Source organism: Lethenteron reissneri, chromosome 61 (assembly GCF_015708825.2).
Source record: "Lethenteron reissneri isolate LAM-NWPU_2019-01 chromosome 61, ASM1570882v1, whole genome shotgun sequence".
In the NCBI taxonomy this organism is placed as follows: domain Eukaryota; kingdom Metazoa; phylum Chordata; class Hyperoartia; order Petromyzontiformes; family Petromyzontidae; genus Lethenteron; species Lethenteron reissneri.
Window position 1 is genome coordinate 8,007,394 of NC_083839.1, and position 26,401 is coordinate 8,033,794.

Here is a 26,401-nt window from a genome sequence, read left to right on the forward strand (position 1 = left end):
ACCCACCCGCCCACTCACCCCGGCGACTGGGGGGTGATTTTTACACGTGGCGGCGTAGGGAGAGCTGGAGTCCGGGTTTGGCAGCACGTGGTGGTGGGGTCGTATGTTACAGAAGCTGGTTTGTGAGCGTCGCGGTTGGTGGTGACGGTGGTGACGACAGTGGCGGAGGAGACGGTGGTGGTGGTGATGGCTTGGGAACGCTTGCGATGATGGTAGGGGTGAGGCTGACACGGCAGCCAGCACTACCCGAACTGGAAGAAAAAATTTCCGGGAGCTTGGCCTGGCAGATAAACGCACACATACACACACGTACGCACACATAAGCACGAAGCCATACCCGTGCACACAGACGCGCACACACACACACCCCCAAAAAGCCGCACATAGAAAGTAGACACATGAGAGCAGACACACACACGCACAAACACACACAAAGACACAGACACACACGCGCAACAAATTAGAATTACTCGCTGCTCACTCGGGAACAACGAGCGATCAACTGGTGACACCGCATTGGCATCGGAGCACAAGCACAAATTAACACCACCTCCCAATAAAAGCACACCGTCAATAACACCGTGTGCTTTTAAAAGGAAATAAATATATTGGAGGTGGACGTTTCGAACCATGACCCTTCTGCAGAGCAGAAATGTCCAGGAAGGGCCACTGCACAAAAACATTGCCTCGAATATATAATTTCCCTTTACAGCCCAGACTGGTCAACGACCCTTACAACTACAACGTTTAAGAAAAGTTAAATGCAAATGCATCTGAGCAAATTACACATTAACAGACTGTTGGGGCAAGTGCTGTTAGGAAGCACCTGTGAAGGCAGGCACGGCACACGAGGGGGGTGGGTGGCCAGCACCACGCCCAGCCGCCTTTGTCTCCCCAGTGGTGGACGTTTACACGTCACACCAGATCATCGTCACTGGTGTTGGCCGCGATCGAGAATCGTACTCTGGTCGTCGGGTTCGTAGCTCAGCGCGCGCCAACCATAACAGTACCGCTCCGCAGAGTACACGCATGCACACACACGCACCTAACTCATCACCTCTCTTCCCGTGGGAGAAAAAAAAACGGATAGACCGGGGCGAAAACCCAGCACGCACACTCAAAAGATCAGCACGGACGGACGGTCTCACGATCCCACTTGCTGTACTGCCACATCCCTCCTGGCTCACCCCTGCAGCCCAGCGCCCATCCTCTGCATTTTGCCAAATTACACCGCAAGCCACTTCATTTGCCAAATCCACAGAGCGAAAATGCTCCCCTACAGGCAGACTAACTCCCCCCCCCCCCCCCCCCCCATTTTTGCCACACAGAGGCAGCTGCACGGGAACTGGGTGGCGTTGGGACGGTCGGGAGGAGAGTCCCCAAGGCGCCGTAGCCGGACGCTGGCGGCCACACGCTGGCGGCCACACGCTGGTGGCCACACGCTGGCGGCCACACGCTGGCGGCCACACGCTGGTGGCCACACGCTGGTGGCCACACGCTGGCGGCCACACGCTGGCGGCGGCGCGTGTGGCGAGGTAATTCGCGGCCGCCGTGCAGGGGCCGAAGGTTGGCGGATCGCGAAGCGCTCACGAGGAATCGGTTCCAACGGAGGCGGCGGATCAAAGGTGAATTGTCCGATTACCTCACGCGAGCAACGCTTCCTCAGGAGGTAAAGCCAGATGTCTGCTCTGGGCTCATGGACTAAAAATGTATCCGTTCAAAATCGCTTTATCTCCTTCAGTTATTTTTAAACGTCTTTCTCACTTCTTCTTCTTTCCTTGGTTGATGTTAACTATTTCAGCCCATCCACTTTCGGGGGGCGTATGGCAGAACAGCAAGCGGGATAATTCCCATGGTGCATTCCATACGTACGGCGGAGTGAGCACCACCACCCCCCCTCCCCCTCGCACGCGCGCGGGGGGTTTCCTCCGGGTACTGCGAAGTTTCCGCCCACGTGCACCAACGCTCAACGATAACGGAGTTGGCCAAAACATCCCAATGTAGGATGACAAGAGCTTGTGGCGCTTGCCGGCGCCGGTTCTGCCCGCCGTCCCCCGCTCGCCTGTGGGGTGACCCTCCGAGCCGTTCTCTCTCTGAAGGTGCGCGCGCATTAAAAATTATACACCGTCATCATCTATTGTTCAAAGCCCTGATTGAAATGGGAATCCTCGATCGGCGCCCCACGCCTTCAATGCGCCACCACGGCCGCGGTTATTAGCGGAGGGGGAGGGGGGGGTAGTACGAGACGAAAGTTGAACCGACTCACTTTCAAAAGTGAAGCCACCTCCAGGCCCAAAGAAGGTACGGAAAATGTTGTTGGCGTCAAGATCTGAACCAAGAGAGAGGGAAATCAGGGGGCAGGCGTTAGGCACTCGGCTCCATTAACCTATACCGCACGGCAGTGGGTGTGCGCGTGTGTGTTGTGTACACACACACACATCACAAAGATCCCCCGCTGTGAAGCCTTAACAGACTGTTGGGAGAAATTGCTGTTAGCGAGCACCTACGAAGGCCGGTACAGTAAACGAGGGTGGCCAGCACCATGCCCGGCCGCCTTCGTCTCCCCAGTAGCGATGTTTACACATCACACTGGGTACGCATTTGAGGCTGAGTCGACCTCGGGGAAGCTCAGGACCGGTTCAAATAATCGTCACTGGTGGTGGCCGTGAGCGGGAATCGAACTCGGGTCGCCGGGTTCATAGCGCAGCGCGCTAACCACTACACCCACCGCTCCCCCCACACACACACACTGACACACGAATACACACACACACACTGACACACGAATACATACACACATACATACAGAGACAAAGATCCCCCGTACAGCCGTGACAGACCGTTTGGGTGCGAGTGCTGTTAGCGAGCACCTAGTTTCACCCTCTCCTCTGAGATAGCCAATAGTCCACAGGGTTAGTCACACCACCCCTAGGGTTAGTCATCACCCCCCCCCCCCCTCTGGGCTGGTCACCCCCCCCCCCCCCGCTGACCGTTGAAGCCTGAGCCGTCCTCTTCGAGGTCCTGGCCGCTGTCGAAGCGTGCCCTCTTCTTGGGGTCGGAGAGCACGGAGAACGCCTCGCCCACCTCCTTGAACTTCTTCTCCTCCTCCTTCTGCATGTCCGGGCTCACGCTGCTGTGCCGGTCTGCGGAAGGGCACGTGACCCGGTCAGTCGGGCGGTCAAGTGGGGCGGTCAGTTAGACAGTCAGTCAGTCAGTCAGTCGATCGTTCAGTCGGTCGGTTACACAGGTTCAACGATGCCCGATTTATTCAATACAATGATGATGACCGTAATAGATTATCGTTTTGTGCGTTTCGATCCCGCGACGATACATCACAAACCATCGTCCACATCGTCGTTTCGTTACACGACGACGACAGTAAAACGAGAACGCGTTGGGTCAATCTGATGAGGGCGTAGGAGGTGAAACGCAACACAGGTGCGCCGCTACATTGCCTAGCGGAGTTGGGGGAGAGCGGCGGCGCAGTGGTTAGCGCGTCGCGCTACGAACCCGGCAACACGGGTTCATTTTCCGCACCTGACCAAAAATAGCGGTGAATATCTCATCTTTGGCCTCCCCTGGTGCGATGTGTGAACGTCGGGAGACAGAAGCGGCCGGGTGTCGTGCCGTGCCGGCCTTCATAGGTGCCGTTCGCGAACGGCACTTGCACCAACAGCCCGGGAAAAGGCTACACGGGGACTCCTCTACTTATGAACGGTTGCAGAGCTCCGTTCGGTTGCAGAGCTCCGTTCATAAGTCAATTTGTTCGTAAGTACAACTTTTCTCCCGTCGATTCCAAAAGTGTTGTGCGGCGTGTACACTAACACGTAGAGGAGTCCCTGTAATTCATAATCAACGTTTTTGGGTTTAGTTCACGTTATTTATAATTGTGTCGTAACCCTCCACCACCCGACACGACCAATCAGTAAAAAAGTGTCACGTTGACAAAAGACAAATAGTTCACTGCTTTAGCCCACCGGTGTGTTGAAGCGTGAAACCACAACATTTACAATTTGAGTACGACGTTTCGCTGGTAATTGCATCCAGCATCATCGGTCGCGAAAGCCTACGTATTAAACTGACCAACCTCTATGGGGAGGATACTTTTCTTAAAACCAGAAAATTGGAGTCCCTGTAAGGTAAATCTACTGCCGCTCTGCGCGGGTCCCCAACAGCTACGCTCCACCGCCTTCGCCGGCCCGCAGTGAACGGGCTGTGAAGTACGGTCAAACTGAAAGCCACGACCATCACTGCGTAGAGAGAGGCCTTTACCCAGCGGTGGATCGATATTGAACGTGTAGCTACGCCACGTTTAACGCCAAGTGAGAAACTGCGACGGCGTGCTTTCGTGTGTCACATGTCGCCCTCTAGCGTCCAGCCCCTGAGCTGCAGCGTCTGTCCAACAAAAGACATCCTTCTCAAGCACAAGCACGGGTGACCACCCGCCATTACCACATGACCTCTGCATGTTCACTTGTGCCGTTAACACGCCCCCCCCCACCCGCGCATTCACGACCCCCGTGTGTTTACACCTATGTCACTCACATGACCCCCGTGTTCGCATGACCCCCCACGTGTTCAGCTGCCATTAACATTACCACCCACCGCATCGCACCGTCATCCACACGACCCGTGCTCACCTGCCCGCCCCTCTCGCGTGTTCACACCTACGTCATTCACGTGACCCCTGTGGCTTGCATGACCCCCGTGTGTTCACCTGTGTCATTAACATTACTCCCCCCCTACCACCACGTGTTAACATTTGTCATTTCCACACGACCCGCGTTCTCCTGCTGCCTCCCCACTTGTAAAATCAAACTATTTTTATTTTACCCCCACCGAGCTGTGTAGCTCTTTTTCAGAAGCGACCGGGCCATCACAAATGACAGCAGCTCAAACAAAGTGGATTATCGTTGTCACGTGGACATTCACAGCAGCAAAATACTCGAAACGTTGGTTCTAAACGTGGAGAATAGCCGGAGGACTTGGAGAAAAACCACGTGACCACGGGCCACGCGAGAAAGACACCCAACTCCAAATATACAGCAGCAGGCGTCGTCAGAGTCGGGATCGAACCCACGCGCTCCTGCATACCGGGCGAGGTAGTTAACATCTCCCACCAGCCCACGCGCCACACCCCCCACTCCAACGCTCACCCGGGTGGTGCATGAGTGCGCGCTTGCGGTAGGCCTTCTTGATCTCGTCGTCCGACGCGCTGCGGTCCACGCCCAGCACCTTGTAGTAGTCCTTCCTCTTGCTCTTCTTCAGCGCCAGCTTCGCTTCGTGCAGCAGCTGCTTGTTCTCTGCGCATCCATCACAACAGCAGCGGCGGCGGCGGTGGCGATGACGAACAACGGCAAAATCACGCGGTGAGCGAGTCCACGTGTCTCTGTGTGAGTCTATAGGTCTTTGTGCGAGTCTATGTGTCTCTCTGAGAGTCTACGGGTCTCCGTGTGAGTCTACGGGTCTCCGTGCGAGTCTACGGGTCTCTGCGCGAGTCTACGGGTCTCTGCGCGAGTCTACGGGTCTCTGCGCGAGTCTACGGGTCTCTGCGCGAGTCTACGGGTCTCCGTGCGAGTCTACAGGTCTCTGGTCTCTGTGTAAGTCTACGGGTCTCTGCGCGAGTCTATGGGTCTCTGAGCAAGTCTATGGATCTCTGCATTAGTCTGAATCTCCAATATGCACTGTGGTCTGAAACCATCAGCTGCATATCCAACTCAGATTACGATTTCCCCATGGCCTACCAAACATACTACAGTACCCACTCGATGACGATTTTATCATATAAAGCTATCACGGAGACCTTGCTATCGTAAACCCTTGCCATCGGGAGACAAACCACTGCAAGAAAATCACCGTTTGCATCTGCCACCCTGGTCGGTGCCGATAAGCCAGTTTCAGGGCTACGGCTCGAGGAGCACGGAACATCGCGTGGGCCACTCGACCCACACCTCGAAAGGCCTCCTCCTCACCTCTCGTCTTCTCCATGCTGAAGATTTTCTCGAAGTCCTTCACCGCCTCCTCGTACTGCTCTGTGTCTCGGTAACTGCACGCGCGGAGAAGAGAGAGACGACGCCGCCGATCGTTGAGCAAGCGTGAACAGACAAGCTGACGCTCGTTTCTGAGTGCCCTTCATCCTCCTCGTCTTCATCATAAACCACCCACTCACCCACCTTGCTTACCCAGGCACTCAGCCATCCAGCTACCTAGCTACCCGTCACTCAGCCACCCAGCCACCGTCACTAACTCACTCAGCTGCTTAGCCAACCAGCCACCCAGCCCCTCGGCCACTGAGCTACCCAACCAGTCACCCAGCCACGCAGCTAACCGTCATTCAGCGACCCAGCCACAGTCACTCAACCACCCAGCCAGTCACTCAACCACCCAGCGGCTCCGCCAACCAGTCACCCAGTCCCTGAGCCACCCAGCCACTCAGCGACTGAGCTACCCAACCAGTCACCCAGTCCCTGAGCCACCCAGCCACTCAACGACTGAGCTACCCAACCAGTTACCCAGTCCCTGAGCCACCCAGCCACTCAGCGACTGAGCTACCCAACCAGTCACCCTGCGATTCAGTCACCCAGCCAACAAGTCACCATGTCACTCAGTCACCCAGCTACCCATCACACAGACACCCAGCGACAGTCACTCACCCACCCAACCGCTCAGCCAACCAGCCACTTAGCCCACTGAATAGCAGCTGCCACTGCTATTCAGTGGCCTAAAATAAAATAAAATGTTTCGCTCTGGATGACCACTGCAAAGTATGATCTGTGTTTTGATTCAGTGTGCTGATCTTAAAGGTGCATTGAAAAATTTGATACTCTGACTGATGCTCCTGATTTTGTGGAGTGACTCATGCAGCCAGCTATGGCTGCAGGGTTTGGTAGTACATGTTGTTTATGTCGTTTATTGTGAAAATTGTGTCACAGTTCCTATGATCACTGTTACATTGCTTTTATGGCTTTATTTTGGTGATTTGGAAAAGTTTTTTGGTTTGGCCATGTTTGTTTGTTGTAGTACGGAGTTAGACTGATGGCCTTAATCTAAGTTGGCTTGTGGTTGTTGTTGCTGTTTGACTTGCATCCCACTGGGATTTTTGCACACAGCGTTGATGTACGGTGCTTTTTTCTGGAATTTTTGCTGTCTTTTTTCCCTGGCTTTTCTGTTTGCACTTAGTCACATAGTCACTTTAAGATGTTTTCTTGTTCATGTTTTTGTTTTTCGTTTGTTGCGGTTGCACCCGATTCAAGAGCCGAATGTCTCACAGGGCTACACCAAATAAATGAACTTGAACTTAGCCACCCAGATACCCAGTCGCTCAGCCCCCCAGCCACTCACCACTGTGCCCGCCGGTGGTAGGCCTTCACGTACGACTCGTCCAGGAGGATAGCGTTCGTGCAGTCTTCAATCGCTTGCTCCATCCGGCGCAGCTGGAGGGAGGAAGCGGCAGGCGCGGCGTTACCGCACCACCACACAGAGGAAGATCCCCCCCCCCCCCCCCCCATTGCACCCCGTATGAACCTTTAACAGGGTGTCCGGGGCAGGTTCCGTGAGCGAACACCTATTACGATTAGTACACCCAAAATTAAGAACCGCCACGGTTGCCGCGGCTGTAATAGCCGTGGCAATACTACCGCCATCTGCTTCACTCGCAGCGGACGTGACAGATCCGGTGGTGTCCTTCGTGTGCCGCCGTCACGGTCCGAGGTTGCTGAATTCAAAAAAAGGTTGCACCGCAAATTACTCAATTGGGATCGCACCCTTCCCCCGCACCTCCGATTAGCACAGTTGGCTACATATGGTGCGATAAAAGTTCAACATACGTACACAGAAACATCGCCCACCCTCCCTGTGACACACAGCAGCGCCTTCCTTCGTGGTGACAGCCTTGCGCCGTATGAACGATAGCGCCAATATCGCACGCGCTCAATTATTATAATAAATATACCAGAGGCCGTGTTGTCCCAAAGCAACATTCCTGACCCTCACACGCACTGGACGGATGAACGCCCCCCTCGAACAAAAAAAACATTGCGTGACGACAACAACAAAATATCAACAACAATCAACAATAATCCTTTCAAATTCAAATACTGCATCACCCTGCGCATCCTCGGGGTGTCGTGGCGGTGAACAAATTATAAAAAAAAATTGTTACCCAACCCAAGAAAAAAATCAATGGGTTATTTTATTTCCGATTCGACTTGGCAAGTGCCGCGGAAATCGACAGCGGCGCGGGGGAGTAGGCAGCGCCATCACGTGGGAGGGCTTCGTTGCAAGCCGGGTCAGCCAGTCCAAAACTGGAGCCCACCCCACCACGGGTGTGTTCGGAGATGTGACGCGATCGAAGGAATCCGCAGGCAGAAACACACAAAGAACCCCCCCCCCCCAACCCGGTATAGCCTGAACAGACTGTTGGGTGCGAGTGCTGTTAGCGAGCACCTAGTATCACCAGGGCTAATCACCCTCTCCTCCGGGATAGCCAATAGTCGACACAGGGTTCGCCACACCACACCCCAGGTTAGTCATCACCCTCGCCGCCATCCCACAACGCTGTTTAAAGCGAGCACCTCTGAAGGTCGGCACTTGACACAAGGGGGCGGGTGGCCAGCACCACGCCCGGCAGCCTTCGTCTCCCAGAGTTGCGATGTTTATACACACCGCACCAAGTACTCATCTGAGGCTAAGTCGACCGAGGGTAGGCCCAGGAACGGTTCGGATTTTCGTCACTGGTGGTGGCCGTGAGTGGTAATCGAATACAAAGTACAAAGTATGGATGTGTGTTCTCGATTTTTAGATTTTAACCTCACAATCAAATTTCGTATTGTTGTGAAATAAAAACGCTTTTTGGGATTGATCCGAAAGTTTCGTGACATCGCAGGAAGTGATGCAACTTTAATGACATGACCTTTCGGCCAATCGGTATCATGTGGCACCGGGTGACGCAACTTATGTTAGCATCGTGACCACTGCCACCACCACCCAACCACAAACAGTCACCACAACAAGTATGACCACTACTAAAATCACCACTGCCACCACCGTTCTACTGCCATTAACAGCACCGCCGCTATTACCACACCACCACCACTACTACAACGACCACAAACACCTCAAACATCACCACTGCCACCACTTCTACTGCCACTAACAATAATGCTACTATCATCACCACACCGCAAACACACCACCACCACTATAACCACAATGACCACCACAACCACCAAAGCCACTACTACCATGACCACAATTACTACCAAGACCACCACCGTGTCCACATCTGAAACTATTTGCCAAGAACCAGAGATTCACACACAAAGAAACATAAACCAGCACCATCACCACCACCACTGGCACGATAACCCCTATTACCAAAACCACAAACACATCCACCGGCACAGCGTCCGGCGCCGTACCTTGATGCCGACGGTGGCGCGGTTGCAGTAGAGCTTGGCGTTGGTGAGGCGGTTGTTGGGGTCGATGGTGAGCGCCTGCGAGTAGAGCTGGCACGCCTCCTCCAGCCGGCCCTCCTTGAACGCTCGGTTGCCGTCCTCCTTGCGCTGCTTCAGCAAACGAGCGTTCTGCACGCACAGGGCGGTGGAGGGCGGTAGTGGGGAGTGGGTGAGACAGGAGTGAGGGGGGAGTGAGGCTTATGGTGCTTCTAGATTTGAAGCTTTCGTGACTGCAAGGATTCATATTCTTAGGTTTTTTCGGTAAAGTCACGTAGGTAAAATTTTTTTATTAATAAAAGTAAAATAAAAATAAAATTTAAATCACGACGATTCGGAGGCAACACAAGCAGGTGGGACCGTCACAGCACGATTGCTCTACATGATACAGCAATCGTGCTGTGCCTCCGAAACGTGGTGATTTTTATTTTATTTTTATTTTATAAATTTAAATTTTTTACCTACGTGACTTTACTGAAAAAACCTAAGAATATGCTTATGGTGCTGTTGGAAGGTGCCTGCCTCCAACTGCCCAGCAGCAGTAAGTGTCTTTCACGAGCCTCCGCCACACATTCTCATGCAACAAAGACAAAGATCTCCCCGTATAAGCTTCACAGACTGTCGGGGCAAGTGCCATTGGCGAGCAGTGCCTATGAAGGCTGTCGCAGCACACGAGGGAGCGGGTGGCAAGCACCATGACCCTTTGTCTCCCCAGTGGCGATGTTGACGCACTGCATCAGGCTGAGTCGACCTCGGGGAGGCCCCAGGACCGGTTCAGATAACCGTCAATGACGTTGACCGCACCTTCACGCATACACACGTACGTACGTGCACACAAGCGGAAGCAGCGTGTGTGTGTGTGTGCGTGTGTGCGTGTGCGAGTGGCCCCCACCTTGCAGGTGAGTCGCGCCATCTCGTGGTCCGGCTCCATCTTGAGCGCCTGCACGAAGTGCTGCACCGCGCGGTCGATCATGTCCTCGTAGTAGAGGCACAGGCCTCGCACATAGAGCGCGTCGGCGTTCGTGGGGTCGGCGCGCAGCACGTCGCTGTGTACACAAAACAAAGACAAAGATCCCCCCGTATAGCCTTAGCAGCCTGTTGGGGTAAGTGCTGTTCGCGAGCACCTATGAAGACCACACACACACGTACACATGTACACACATGTACACAGTATTAGAGGAACAGGCCACGCATGTGCAGCGCGTCGGTGGTCGTGGAGTCGGTGTACAGCACGTCACTGTGTACACACGCACACACGTACACACACACGTACACACACACGTACACAAGGGTACATACGGGTACACATGGGTACACAGTAGTAGAGGCACAGGCCACACACGTACAGCGCGTTGGCGTTCGAGAGGTGGTCGCTGAGTAAGCGGTTAGTGCTCGGCTGGTGCTCATGCTAGAGTAAAGCTAGTGCCTTCGCAAGTGCTCGTGCTACGGTGGTGCTGGTGCTACGGTGGTGCTGGTGCTACGGTAGTGCTGGTGCTACGTGAAGGTTCGTGCTAACCTTGCACTGGCGCTCACCTGGCGACCGACTGCGCCTCTGCGTACCGCCCCAGCAGGGCGAGGCACTCGGCCTTCTTGATCTTGAGCTTGGGGCAGGCGATGGCGTAGGCCAGCGCCCTCTCCATGCAGTACACCACCTGGGAGCAGTGGGGGGAGCGCACACGGCAACAATCGGCACCACGGTCATCGCCACCAACATCGTCAGCGCCATCGTCACCAGTCGGCAACGGCGCCATCAACATCGGTAGCATCGTCACCATCTGCATCCACCTCGGCAATATCAACATCACAGCCATCGCCACAGGTATCAGCATCGCCATCGTCATTACCGTCAACATTACCACCGTCATCGTCATTATCGTCAGCAGCAGCCTCAGTAGTGTCGGCATCATGACCTCATGAACATCACCATAACCACCATCATCACCACCACCAGCATCACCACCATCGCAAACATGTGTGAACCGCCAACCCTCGCTTCCACAGCGCCGGGTTACACGAGTGCAGCATAGCCACTAGCGCCCGGACGGTGATGGTGACGGTTACAATGATGATGGTGACGACGACGGCGATGACGACTGCAACGCAATTAACGACGCACTCACAGCCGACGCTCACCTTCCTGTAGTCCTTCTTCTCGAACGCCTTCTCTGCCATGTTTTCAAACTCGAGCAGCACGCTGGCGTTCTTCAGCTGCGCGGCACCACAACGGGGGAACGAGACGCACCCATCATTATTTTTACTACTCCTACTACAACTGGCGCGCGTGTGGCCACACAAGTCAACTGCTGTAGTCTGCGCTCCTACAACGGAGGAATTGGCAAACGACACAAACTCTCTACCGCTGAAGCCCTGTTGTCGTGGCTAGCACAGCTTCACGTTGGCACTAAGCTCGCGAACCCGATTGCTGCCGTCATGCGCATGCATAGAATTAAGGAAAGCCTCGCCGTGTCTCAAGACTGAGTCATCAAAGAGTCGTTTTTTGTTGTTGTTCTCATTAAAATTGGATTCGGGACACGCCTTGAGCATGTGAGGTAACCATCATGATTTATCGAGATCATGATTAATGATTGATTACATGATTATTTTTTATCATGTTTGTTTCTCCTGGAAAAGTCTAAAAACTCAGGGGGGGGGGGGGGGGGGGTGGGAGCAATGTTGCTGCTGCTATGCATGCGAATTCAAGTGAGTGATTTGCAGGTAAATTTGTATTTCAGCATTGGGATGTTCGGTCAATACCAGCTATGGGAGAAAGCCTGAACAGGGAGAGAACATGTTCTCCTGACACGCCCCACGAAGAAGAAAGGCGCCCCGAGCAGGGAACCGAGCCCTGGAACTTGTCGCTGTGGGGGCACGAGTGTTACCACTGCGCCACCCTGCCCGCAAATCCACGGTTGTTAAATAACAACCGCTAAACAGCTGGTCACACTCACGCCGATGGGCGGTCACCTCCTTCGGCCATCCTCAGTGGTAGCGATTCCACGTTCCTATGGCAAGGGGCCAGTCGGTTTATACCAGGAGCACTGTAGACTTCCCCGCGATGAAATTAACCTCTCTAATTCTATTGACCTCTCAGGCCAGGTCGACTGTCAACCTAGACTTTAACTCGCAAACATTAAAATTTTTGGGTGAGTGCGCCGATCACAGACAAATCTAGCCCCGTGTTTGTGTGTACGTATGTTGAACTTCTTTGGCACCATATCTGCCGACCGTGCTAATCGGAAACGTGTGTGTGTGTGTGTATATATGTATGGACGTGTCCTTTAACTACCGCGGAAAGATTATCCGAGTGGCGTGGCTCAATTTAAAGAGGGTCCTGCATTTGGGCGATTGGCCAATAATGCTATTCAATTAGTTTTTACAACCTTCTTCCTCCGACGTAAAAGCCGTAAGACAACCGACATGCTGTACTATCTGCTCACATACATGCGGTGCTATCAGAAAACCTACTTGCTGCACTATCAACTAACCAACTTGCTGTGCTAGTATCCAGCCAACTTGCTGTGTTGTCAATCAACCTGCTGGCCATGCGACCCACCAACCTACTTGCTGCACTATCAACTAACCAACTTGCTGTGCTAGTATCCAGCCAACTTGCTGTGCCGTCAATCAACCTGCGTGCTGTGCTCTCTGCCGAACAGGTGCCAGCGTGCCGAGCACGGGGTGCCGACACCGGTACTCGCTAATTATAGCTCCCGCGTCACATCGCGCGTCACCCCCACACGTCACATCGCGCGTCACCCCCACTCGTCACATCGGTGTGTGATGGTGTGTGTTGGTGTGCGCGAGTATGGAGTTTGCATGATCTTCCCTGTTCTGCAGAGTGTGATGGTGTGCGATGGTGTGTGTGGAGTTTATATGATCTCCCTGACCTGAAGAGTGCGAGTGTGTGATGGTGTGTGTGAAGTATATATTATCTCCCTGGTCTGAAGAGTGCGAGTGTGTGATGGTGTGTGCGTGTGTGTGCGAGTATTGAGTTTGCATGATCTTCCCTGTTCTGCAGAGCGTGATGGTGTGCGATGGTGTGTGTGGAGTTTATATGATCTCCCTGACCTGAAGAGTGCGAGTGTGTGATGGTGTGTGATGATGTGTGCATGTGTGTGCGGAGTTTTTACGATCTCTCCTGTTCTGCAGAGTGCGAGTGTGTGATGGTGTGTGTGTGTGTGTGGAGTTCATAATCTCCCATGTTTCTACAGTGTGAGTGTGTGATGGTGTGTGTCTGTGCGGAGTTTATGATCCCCCCCCTGTTTCACGTGGCTCTTGTCCCAGTTTCCTTCCATAGCTAAACAAACACACAAAACATCCCCGCTGCTGAAAAACATCCCCAATAGGTTAAGTGGGTTGCCGAGTGGATGGGTTGCCGAGTGGGTGGGTTGCCGAGTGGGTGGGTTGCCGAGTGGGTGGGTTGCCGAGTGGGTGAGTTGCCGAGTGGGTGGTTTGCCGAGTGGGTGGGTTGCCGAGTAAGTGGGTTGCTGAGTGAGTGGGTTGCTGAGTGAGTGGGTTGCTGAGTGAGTGGGTTGCCGAGTGGGTGGGTTGCCGAGTGGGTGGGTTGCCGAGTGGGTGGGTTGCTGAGTAAGTGGGTTGCTGAGTGGGTGGGTTGCTGAGTGAGTGGGTTGCTGAGTGGGTGGGTTGCTGAGTGAGTGGGTTGCTGAGTGAGTGGGTTGCTGAGTGGGTGCGTTGCCGAGTGGGTGGGTTGCCGAGTGGGTGGGTTGCCGAGTGGGTGGGTTGCCGAGTGGGTGGGTTGCCGAGTGGGTGGGTTGCCGAGTGGGTGGGTTGCCGAGTGGGTGGGTTGCCGAGTGGGTGGGTTGCCGAGTGGGTGGGTTGCCGAGTGGTGGTTGCTGAGTGGGTGCGTTGCCGAGTGGGTGGGTTGCTGAGTGGGTGGGTTGCCGAGTGGGTGGGTTGCCGAGTGGGTGGGTTGCTGAGTGGGTGGGTTAAAGTGAATGTGTGAGTGGAGGAGTCATTTATGAACGTGTGAGTAAAGTGTGTAGTTGGGAGAAGGTCTGGCTCTACTCGGCCAGTTATCCCATAGCACCTGGGTCTGTCTCAACGTCAAATGCACAATGGGGTCGTGTGTGTGCGTGTGCATGTGTGAGTGTGTGAGTGAGTGCGTGAGTGGGTGTGTAACTGCATGCAAGTGCGTGTGTGCGAATGTGCGTGCATGCCTGTGTATGTGCGCGCCTGTGTGTGCGCACGTGTGTGCTTGTGTGCATGCGCGTGTGTATGCGTGTGTGTGCGCGTGAGTGCGTGTGTGCTTGAATGCGTATATGTACGTGCGAGTGTGTGTGCATGTGTGCGTGTGTGCTTGCGTGTGTGAGTGTGCTTGCGTGTGTGAGTGTGCTTGCGTGTGTGCGTGTGCTTGCGTGTGTGCGTGTGTGCGTGTGCTTGCGTGTGAGTGTGTGGTGTTTGTCAAACCTCTTGCTCCGCCTGCTTGTTGGTGGGCTCCAATTCCAAAACCTTCTGGAAGCACCGCACGGATGCATTTGACGATCCCAGCGCCACGTGGCACTTCCCTTCCCTGAGGTGACCCTGAGGGGAGAGGACACACACACAAACTGGTATTCAAAGACAAAGATCCCCCGCATAGCCTTCACAGACTTTGTGGGGCGATTGCTGTTCACGAGCATCACTTATGAAGGTCGGCACAGCACACTAAAGGGGTGGCTGGGTCCAGCACCACGCACGGCCGTCTTTGTGGCGATGCCTAGTGGCGATGTTTACACACCGCACCAGCTACTCATTTGAGGCTCAGTAAACCTAGGGGAGGCCCAGGACCGATTCAGATATTTGCCACTGGCGTCGGCCATATTCATGCACATGTACACACAGACGTACGTGATACACATACGCATTGAACATACACAAAGCCTATCCATAACCCTAACCCCGATCCCTTTCCCATAACCATAACCAGCAGACCCAACTCCTAACCTAAGCCAGTCATCCTAACCCCTAAACATATCTTCAAACACCGACCCTTATCCCTCGCCAGTAATCCAGATGCCTATTCAAAACTCGTCACCCTAACCCAAAACACCAAACTCCTAACCTTAACCACAAATCTCATCCTACTCCCTAACCATCAATATCCCGAGCTCCTAACCCCAACTATAATCCTATACATAACCCTTGCCTGTACTACTGATGACTCTAAACTGAATCCACAAACTTTAGCCCCTTCTGTTCCCCCCCTAACCTCTCACCTCACCCCCTTACCATAACCCATAGCCATTATGCCTCACCCCTCACACCCCTGACCCCTGACCTAGCACCCCCGATCCAACCCCTGAACGTGCCACTACCTTCACGAATGTGTCGTCGAGCCGCACGGCCTTCTGGGAGTCCTCGAGCGCCTCACGGTAGCGCGACAGCATCATGAGCGTCGCTGAGCGGTTGCCGTAGTAGCTGGCATTTGATGGACACAACTCTGGGGACCGCAATGGAGGGGGGAGGAGGGGGGAGGAATGGCCGGGGGGGGGGGGGGGGGAGGTATTGGTCAGAGAGGAGAAAGCGATCACGTCGGTTGAAACGATCGTCGGAAGAACTTAAAGGTGACAGATTCATGCCAACTTGGAGGCCGGTGCTGCGTCAGCTGTGCTGCACAGGGGCAGCTGACACGAGGCGGCTCCCTAGGCAAAGAAACAAGAATAATTAAACTACAGCGCCGGCATGACAAGAGGCGATGAGTTGTGATGGAAGGCGATTTCGAGATGCTTTGGCATTTAAACGCAAATCCTTCGACTTAACCTTAGTGTGAAACCACTGCAGACTGTACATGTCTCATGGAAGACTGAGTCGGCCTAGGGGAGGCCTGGGACCGGCTCAGAGATTCTATGACTGTTAGCCGTGAGCACGAATCAAACTCGGATCTCCAGGTGTTCCAATATCCTCCCATAGCTAAAATAAACCCACACACGATGCAGATGATATTGGCCAAAACATTCCAACGCTGAAAATGTTCCTGCAAATTACTCAGTTATGATCACACACAAGCAGAGGCAGCAGCGACACCGCCCCCTGGTGTGACACAGCAGCACCTTCTCCTTCGTGACGATCGCCTTGCAACGCCGTAAGAATGATAGCGCCAACACCAAATGTGCTCATCGTTTGATTATAACGTGCACATAGTTCCTGCAGCGAGTCACGAATGGAGGTTCACGATGACGCGAGGTTTGAGATGAGGCGAGGTTTGAGATGAGGTGAGGTTTGAGATGACGCCAGGTTTGAGATGAGGCCAGGTTTGAGATGAGGCCAGGTTTGAGATGAGGCCAGGTTTGAGATGACGCCAGGTTTGAGATGAGGCCAGGTGTAAGATGAGGCGAGGTTTGAGATGAGGCGAGGTTTGAGATGAGGCCAGGTTTGAGATGACGCCAGGTTTGAGATGAGGCGAGGTTTGAGATGAGGCCAGGTTTGAGATGAGGCGAGGTTTGAGATGAGGCCAGGTTTGAGATGAGGCGAGGTTTGAGATGAGGCCAGGTTTGAGATGAGGCGAGGTTTGAGATGACGCCAGGTTTGAGATGACGCCAGGTTTGAGATGAGGCGAGGTTTGAGATGAGGCCAGGTTTGAGATGAGGCGAGGTTTGAGATGAGGCCAGGTTTGAGATGAGGCGAGGTTTGAGATGAGGCCAGGTTTGAGATGACGCCAGGTTTGAGATGAGGCCAGGTTTGAGATGAGGCCAGGTTTGAGATGAGGCCAGGTTTGAGATGAGGCGAGGTTTGAGATGAGGCCAGGTTTGAGATGAGGCGAGGTTTGAGATGAGGCCAGGTTTGAGATGACGCCAGGTTTGAGATGAGGCGAGGTTTGAGATGAGGCCAGGTTTGAGATGAGGCGAGGTTTGAGATGAGGCCAGGTTTGAGATGAGGCGAGGTTTGAGATGAGGCCAGGTTTGAGATGACGCCAGGTTTGAGATGAGGCCAGGTTTGAGATGAGGCCAGGTTTGAGATGAGGCCAGGTGTAAGATGAGGTGAGGTTTGAGATGACGCCAGGTTTGAGATGACGCCAGGTTTGAGATGAGGCCAGGTTTGAGATGAGGCCAGGTTTGAGATGACGCCAGGTTTGAGATGAGGCCAGGTGTAAGATGAGGCGAGGTTTGAGATGAGGCGAGGTTTGAGATGAGGCCAGGTTTGAGATGACGCCAGGTTTGAGATGAGGCGAGGTTTGAGATGAGGCGAGGTTTGAGATGAGGCGAGGTTTGAGATGAGGCCAGGTTTGAGATGAGGCCAGGTTTGAGATGAGGCCAGGTTTGAGATGAGGCGAGGTTTGAGATGAGGCCAGGTTTGAGATGACGCCAGGTTTGAGATGAGGCGAGGTTTGAGATGAGGCCAGGTTTGAGATGAGGCGAGGTTTGAGATGAGGCCAGGTTTGAGATGAGGCGAGGTTTGAGATGAGGCCAGGTTTGAGATGACGCCAGGTTTGAGATGAGGCCAGGTTTGAGATGAGGCCAGGTTTGAGATGAGGCCAGGTGTAAGATGAGGTGAGGTTTGAGATGACGCCAGGTTTGAGATGAGGCCAGGTGTAAGATGAGGTGAGGTTTGAGATGACGCCAGGTTTGAGATGAGGCGAGGTTTGAGATGAGGCCAGGTTTGAGATGAGGCGAGGTTTGAGATGAGGCGAGGTTTGAGATGACGCCAGGTTTGAGATGAGGCCAGGTTTGAGATGAGGTGAGGTTTAAGATGAGGCGAGGTTTGAGATGAGGCCAGGTTTGAGATGACGCCAGGTTTGAGATGACGCCAGGTTTGAGATGACGCCAGGTTTGAGATGAGGCCAGGTGTAAGATGAGGTGAGGTTTGAGATGACGCCAGGTTTGAGATGAGGCGAGGTTTGAGATGAGGCCAGGTGTGAGATGACTCGTGCGATGACGCGAGATCTGTGCTCACCGATCGCCTTGGTGTAGTAGTTGTAGGCCTCGTTGTAGTGTTTCTTGATGTAATATTCGTTGCCTTTTTCCTTGTTGAACTCCGCGTTTCTGTGGGTTTTCAATACAACGCACACACACACACAACAGATCAAGATCCCCCAAGTAGCCTTCACCAGATCCTCGGATCAAGTGGTGTTGCTAGCAAGCATCTATGAAGGCCGGAACGGCACACGAGGGGGTGGGTCGCCAACACCACACCCAGCCCCCCTCGTCTCCCCAGTGCTGATGTTTACACACCGTGCATAGGTCCTCAATTAAGGCCGAGTCAACATAGAGGATGCCCAGGACTGGCTCAAATAATCGCCATCGCCATTTGGTCGCCAGCGGGAATTTAAGTAGGGATGATAGCACAATGCACTAACCACCGCTCCCCCCCCACACACACACACGGACACCACGGTGACATCCAACGACAATCAGTAAAAGGGTAAACACCACGTGTTTACCAGCTCCTACTTAGGTAGCCCCACCCACTACTCAGGCAGTCCAAACCCAGTACTCAAGTAGCCTTGCCCTCAACAGGCATCATCGTGAATTGAGCAGTGGGGCAGGGGGGAGGGACGTGTTTAAGGCCAGGACAGACTTGTAATGCCTTTTCATAACCACCTGACTCAGCCAAACAAATTAAATTGTGACAAAGTACAAGCGTTGAACGGACGCACAAGTTACCATTGTTTCAGCTCGACCTACCGGTGAATTGAAAGAACAATTCTCAACTAAATTTCGATTTAAAGCTTTCGTGACTGCAGGGATTCATATTCTTGGTTCTTTCGGTAAAGTCATGTAGAAGGGAAATAATAAAAATAAAACATAATAAAATTCTCACGACGTTTCGGCCACAACGCAAGCAGCCGTCCTTAGGTGAAGAACAGAGCCGTCGGAAAGACAACGTCCTGAGAATTGTATTATGTTTTGTTTCTATTATTTTATTCTTTCTCTTCTACGTGACTTTACCGAAAGAACCAAGAATATAATTCTCAACTACCTACGTTCGCTCAATAAGACATATAAAGCTTCCCCCTGAAACTGCGTCAAGCATCTTTGGGTCAGAAGCCAGGAAAGTCAGAATAACCGCGTCACCTGAACCCGGCTTCTTTAAATCCGAGTAAAACCAACACAGGGAAAAAAACTGATCTTAACGCGATACCAACAAATTGATCAATTTTCTCAAGAAAATACGTATAAACGAACCGTAACATTGGCCGTGGAAAAAACCCCGATGTGTTTGGGGACCAATACCATAAGGGCACGGCGTCAGTATCGCACGGGGAGAGCGCAGCGAGTTGGCGCGGTGGGAAAGAGGCGGCTTGCCAAGAGGCACAACGCATGCGTCACCCGGCCATTGCCGCCCAACGCCACCAACATCACCCTCCCAGCCATGATCTCACCTCATTGGCTCACTCCAAGCTCAGGGGTTCTTAATACACGAGTCACCCCCCTCCCTCGTTCAAACAATACAGGCTGCGGCGTGGATACCGTGCAGGCGAGATTTTGAATGTGCGCAGGGAACATCAGCGGCAGGTTACAGTGACAGAGGTAAGCAACGTGAAACGTGACTTACTAACAAAACACACACTCATAAACAACATGGAACATGTGCCTTAGTCACACACAGCACTGATACACGCGGCATACGTGCCTTGCTAACAGAAAACACACGAATACACATGGAACACATTCCTTACCAACACACTCATACACAACATGCAACATGTGCATTAGTCACACACACAACACTGATACACGCGGCATACGTGCCTTGCTAACAGAAAACACACGAATACACAACATGGAACACATTCCTTACCAACACTCAAACACAACATGGAACAAGTGCCTTACCAACACACTCATACACAACATGGAACACGTGGCTTACCAACACACTCATACACAACATGGAACACGTGGCTTACCAACACACTCATACACAACATGGAACACGTGGCTTACCAACACTCATACACAACATGGAACACATTCCTTACCAACACACTCATGCACAACATGGAACATGTGCCTTAGTCACACAAACAACACTGATACACGCGGCATACGTGCCTTACACACATAAAACACTCATGCACAACATGGAACACGTGCCTTATCAACACACACAACATGGAACACGTGCCTTACCAACACACACAACATGGAACACGTGGCTTACCAACATACACAACATGGAACACGTGCCTTACCAACACACAACATTGAGTTACCAATGATGTCAACCGTTGTCGTAATGAAGTTATATTACTTTGCCATGGACTATAGTTCCTATCACTGTGAACTTGTTCGTTCACACATTTCGAAATCTGTGGCCAATCTATATTTCCCTGAGTGAACGTTTCTTGGTTCTACTACTGCAGTTTCCACGGTCTTTTGTATATCCGTTGAGAGGGTAAATGCTCCGTAGGCTCGAGTGTTTAAAGTTATCAATCATCAGCAGCAGAAGCATCATCATCGTGGGGGCACGAGAGCCATGAATTAAAAATAAATTCCACAAAACTACAAACGTGGCTCCGGCCAAATGCCTGCCGCAACCCGGCGCATCATTCAAGGCATCAAGCGCCGATCCCACACCGCACTTCGCGCCGCTACGCTCCAACCGCCACCACCGTCCCTTGATAATGGATAAAATGGTGACTACTTTGTGGAAGATCAGCAGTGGCTGTGCTTTGTGGTTGCGCTGCGTTAGTGGCAACTGCTGCTGCTGCTCTTAGTCACGGTGGTTGTTGTGGTGCGAGTTTTGGTTGCTGGGGATTTGAGTCGCAGTGGTTTGCGTTGCTGTCACGGTGGTTGTGGTGGCGGTTGTGGTAGTGGTGTTTTGGTGCTTTGTGTTTCTTGTGGCAACATTGGTGATTGTTCATGCGGTGGTGACTGTGGTTTTATACTGGCTGTTGTGGTGGGAGCAGTTGTGGTAGGATGTTAGTTGATGTTGGTCGTGGTTGTAGTGGCAATGAGTGGTGGCAGCGTTGTGGTGGCGGTGATGGTGACATGCATGGCTGTTGCGTTGGTAGTGGCGGCGGAGGTAGTTGTAGCAGTCATAGCTGTCCTTGCATTGGTGGTGGTTATCTATGTAATTGCAGTATTAACTGTGGCTGTGTTGATGGTTGAAGTCATGGTGTTGTGGTGATGGGTATGGTAGTAATAGTGGCTGTGGTGGAATTGGTGGTGGTGGTAGTCAGAGCAGCAGCGGTGTTGTGGTTGTCTTCATGTTGTGAATGTGTTCATGTGGTGAAGATGGCAGTAGTAGTGGCTGTGGTTATAGTGGTGGTAGTGCTCACAGCTCTTGCTGTGTTGGTGGTGGAAGGGCTAGGATGTGATGTGGCAACTCTTAGCATGGCTTTATTTGGGAGCATTTGTAAAAGTCAGATTCCCCCTTGCTGGCCAACTAAGGTAATATATTGTCACCTCACGAAAGGTCAAGGGAGGTCAACACCAGCGGCGGACAGCAAATGGATGCACTTGTCCCCCCCATGGGAATGTGCAATGCCCACCACTGCCTCAGAGCTGCCAACAGAGGTGAGCCTCTGGTCCACGTTCATTTGAGCAAGAGCGGTGCGATTTAGCAAAATGAGAAAAATAAAAATACTTTCATAACGAGACTGGCTACGGAATCACCCAAACTTGAAGACCACAAACCTCAGTGACCGTGTCATTACTTTGGCAACTATCGACCATGACGCCGGCACTCAATGGCCTGCTCGTTTCGAATGACGTTGAAAGGATCTTCGACGTTTGCTGCGAACCAGATGGCGCACGATTTTTTTATTTTTACTATAAATACAAATGCAGTAATAACCAGGGGGGGCCGCGAAACCTCAGCGGCGACAGCGACCGCTGGGACCGCCGGGACCGCTGGCACCGTGTCACTCCCGCGACATCACTGCAGCGAGCACGGGCGGTGCGTTACAAAAAAAAACACCACACGACCATGCGAGTGGAGGTGGCCAGGTGGATCAGAGGTCAGAGGCCACGGAGTGAGCACCACCGAGCTGCTGGATTGAAAGCCTGGCGGCTTCTGCTGCCCGTGATTACACCGGGTTCTTGAGTGTAGTGAGATGATGGTCACAGCCCATTCACCGACGACTTACACAGAGACTCACTGACACGCACAGAGACCCACAGACTCACATAGACCGAGTTGCGAGTAAACCAGGTTTGAGTGTTGCGCGTTGATGATTAACAATAATCGCGCAAAAAATTTACATTAATTTATCACACTCTCGATCCTATCCCGATGATGCTTTACGTGGTTGCAAACTAAATGTCGCATATCTAATGGAGCTAAATTTTAATGTGAAAATTGTTCTACAACTCACCGGTGAGTGGGCCGAACAATAATGATCGGCGCACGGTTAAGCGCTGGCATGCATCGCATTTTTGCTTGTTTGGCTGTGTTGTGTGGTGGAGGGTTTCCACCACGCAATGTTGATCCCAACTATTACGTGACCCAAGCCAAAAATCTACAAAAAAATAACATTCTTCAAAATTATCTTTTTAACTTAATTTGGTAGAAAAAAAAGATTCCAGCAGAGGCATTTTTAAATACCTAAATGCCACGAGATGAACATTTATTCCTAGCAGGGGTTGTGGGAAGTGCACCCAGGCCTCCACCCTCCCACCCCCCCCCAGTGTGTGGATAAAAATAGTTCACTTTAATGGCTTTCAAGAACAATTCCACGACATCTGCTTCTGTGAGCCCTTCTCTTACAGAATCAGCATATGCATGTATACTGCAGGAGGAATCCGATGAGCTATAAAGCTCTTTTGTCACAGATGTCCAGTAGGGGCCACGGGGTTAAACACGTGACAACAACCAACAGTACACAAACACGAACGATAGGAGTGCACAGTACAAGAGGTAAACAAATCACCCAACACACACAAACACAACACTAAACCATCCCCCCAAACTACCAGACGAGGCCCACTGAGCTATTAAGTCATTTTTCAAAAGCGACCTGGTCACCACAAATGGCTCATCACTTTGCGCGAGCGATGAATGCACACACATCGACTTGTGGCACGAGGAAGCCGCTGGTACAAATTCAATAAAAATAGAGAGAACATTTTAAATTATTTAAAAGTATAGGAGTGAGGCTACATGGACGTCACTGCGGCACTCCTGACTGATTGTAAAATATTGTTTTTATATTATCACGTGCCAGACGACCCAGGACACACAAGTGAGAGATGGGAGTGTCACAAAGTAAAGATTAAATTAACCTTTCGTTTGAAAGTGTGCCTTCTGATTCAATCAGCGGTGGTGACATGGCCCAGTGGTAGTGAGGTCTCACTTGCTTTTGAAGGTTTGCGGCTCGAACCCACGGCCAGCCTGGTTAATACTGCGGTGCGTATTAATTTTAAAAATATGCCATGCAGTCTGCCTTCAGAGCGGATGTTGAAGATCCCCGTGAAGTCATTCTAGGAAGAGCAGGCCATTGTGTGCCAGCGATAACGAATATTTTTTTCCAAATTTGAAAAATTACTAGCAAATTACTCAATTTGGAAACACATAGCAGTAATCGTCACCCTCTTAGCAGGACCTTCCTGAAAAAGAATTGAGGCTTTCCTGGGTAAACAAATATAGTAATCAAAAATTATAATTAAAATGTGTGCAAAGATTGAAGTGGTGAATGAAAAGACCCTGACAGGTACAAACTAGCCAAGTCGCAGTGGCAAATTCAAAGAGCATTGGAAGGATACAATGACAAATTGAAAGACCCTCAGGATGTGAAAGAATCAAATTCAAAAACCCCAGCAGAATCAAATTCAAAATGAATAAGCTAAAAGTTAAATATTAAAGTGCGTGAGATTGGGTTTTAAATAACATAGGTTTTTCTTTTTTTACGTTTCATCTTTTTTTGCTGGCCTATTTCAATCTAAAAGAAGCCATTTCAAAAACCGGACCCTGTTCCATGGTCAACATTTGTTATTTCTACCTTTAGGGCGTTACAGACCGTTTATTTTAAATGTAGGGTGCATCCTTATCGAAAGGGTATTTATCGTAACAATGATGGTGTTTGTGAAAGTAAAGCGATAGTGGTGATGGTGATAGTGGTGCTGATGAGGGTGGTGGCAATGATTGTAATAATATGGCGATGATACTGTGGTCTGTATTCCTGGTAGTGGTCGTGATGTTCATTGTGTTGATGGTAGTGGTGGTGATGTTCATGGTATCAATGGTGCTGATAATGGTGCTGATGGTGAATACGGCCTATATGGTGGCATTGGTGCTGATGCTGATCCTCAATGGTGTTGGCAGTGTATGCACCACCAAGCCACACATCACCATCACAACCACACATCACTAGCCACGACTGTCATAAAATCACCAACATCACGTTATCACCACTGCCAGACGCATCACCACTATACGCCACCACCACCGCCGCCACACATCAAGTCCACCATTTCCACTTTTAGGACGTTACTCACCGGGTATCTACCCAAAAGAAATGAGCCGTTTGTGAAATGTAGGGTGCATCTTTACAGAAAGGGTATTTGTCGGAACGATGTTAGTGTCTGTGAAAGTACGGCGATGGTGATGGCGGTGAAGATGATAGTGGTGGCGATGACGATATTGGTGCTGATGAGAGTGGTAGAGAATGTTTGTGACAGTAGGGTGATGATACTGTAGTCTGTATTCATGGTCGTGGTGATGTGCATGGTATTAATGGTGCTGATAATGGTGCTGATGGTGAATACGGCCTTCTACAGTGGGATTGGTAATGATGCTGATTCTCAATGGTGTTGGCAGTGTATGCACCACCAAGCCACACATCACTATCACAACTACACATTACCATCAATCACCACACACATCACCATCACAACTACACATCACCACCAATCACCACACACATCACTAGCCACGACTGCCATAAAATCACCAACATCACACATCACGTTATCACCACCGCCAGGCGCATCGCCACTGTAAACCACCGTCAACGCCACATGTCAAGTCCACCATTACCAGCACACGTCACTATACTCACCACACAAATCACTACCAGCAAAACCACGGGGATCTCAAAGACCCCGATACTCAAAGAACCCCCAAAACACGAGGACCCTGTCACCCAAACAGCAAGGAAACTTCTAGAAGCCCGAGGCCCCAAGACTACGTGAACTCCCACACTGATAAATGCTGAGGGGACTGCGAACCCACCCCCAAAATAAACCCCCTCGACCCCAAAACGAAAGGGATGCCATGGACCCCAAGAAACCCGCCGGACTAAAGGGGAACCACGAGGCTACCGACAAACCAAATAACCACCCCACAAAAAAACCGACACGGCCAACCGAACGACCCCAGTAACGCCACGAGTCTGAGGGGACCGCGGGAACAAGCGAGGAGGACGCCACAGAGCCCCCCAAAATCATCGAGGACCTCAACGCCAAATACCCCCCCCCCCCCGCCAGGCCCCCCACGCCTCTTCCCCAATCGTCTACCCCCCCAAAACCCGCCAGCGAAAAAAATCCCGCATCGCCCGTCGCTTCCCCGCCGCTGCCGCTCGCGAGGCACCTGCTGTCGTCCTCGGGGTCCGCGATGGGCTCCGGGCTGGTATCGTCGTCGTCGTCGTCGCCGTCGCCGCCCGGGTCGAGCTCCATGCCGTCCCCATCCTCCTCCTCGTCCTCCTCTGCCTGGCAGCAGCGGCCATCCTCAGTGTCCGCCATCGCCGTCATGCCCGCCGATGTCTCCCGGAAGTAGCGGCGTGCCGGGCGACGTCACTTCCGGCTCCACACCCCATGCTCCCTGACAAAGATGGCCTCCGTCCGCCATGTTGCGTCGGGGTTATTACATCAGATTGCTTAATCCTGGGAGGAGGAATCCGATGATCTATAAAGCTCATCTTTTAGACAGATGTTTAATTGATGAGGGGAGGGTGTGGCGGGGGGCAGGAATCCGATGAGCTATAAAACTTGTGTTTTTCTCACGGATGTCCAGTAGATGGGGAGGGGTGTGGAGGGGGGTCAGAATCAGATACATTTATACTGCAGGGG

General features: G+C 52.1%; 1 protein-coding gene across 2 annotated transcripts; it reads right to left on the reverse strand.

The window, feature by feature from the left end:
- Positions 1 to 26,113, reverse strand: LOC133358207 (dnaJ homolog subfamily C member 7-like). 2 transcript variants are annotated; one of them, XM_061576443.1, is made up of 14 exons: positions 25,923 to 26,113; positions 18,342 to 18,430; positions 15,767 to 15,891; positions 14,880 to 14,993; positions 11,586 to 11,660; positions 10,986 to 11,104; positions 10,345 to 10,498; positions 9,420 to 9,584; positions 7,342 to 7,433; positions 5,973 to 6,046; positions 5,157 to 5,303; positions 2,991 to 3,143; positions 2,267 to 2,329; positions 2 to 280 (listed from the first exon to the last, which is right to left on the reverse strand). In XM_061576443.1, exons 1-14 carry the CDS (start codon positions 26,081 to 26,083, stop codon positions 243 to 245), a joined length of 1,569 nt encoding a protein of 522 aa, XP_061432427.1. In that variant the 5' UTR covers positions 26,084 to 26,113; the 3' UTR covers positions 2 to 242. The 2 variants fall into 2 exon arrangements, with proteins under 2 accessions (XP_061432428.1, XP_061432427.1); XM_061576444.1 differs by lacking the exon at positions 2,267 to 2,329 and having other exon boundaries at positions 1 to 280.
- Positions 26,114 to 26,401: the final 288 nt, after the last annotated feature.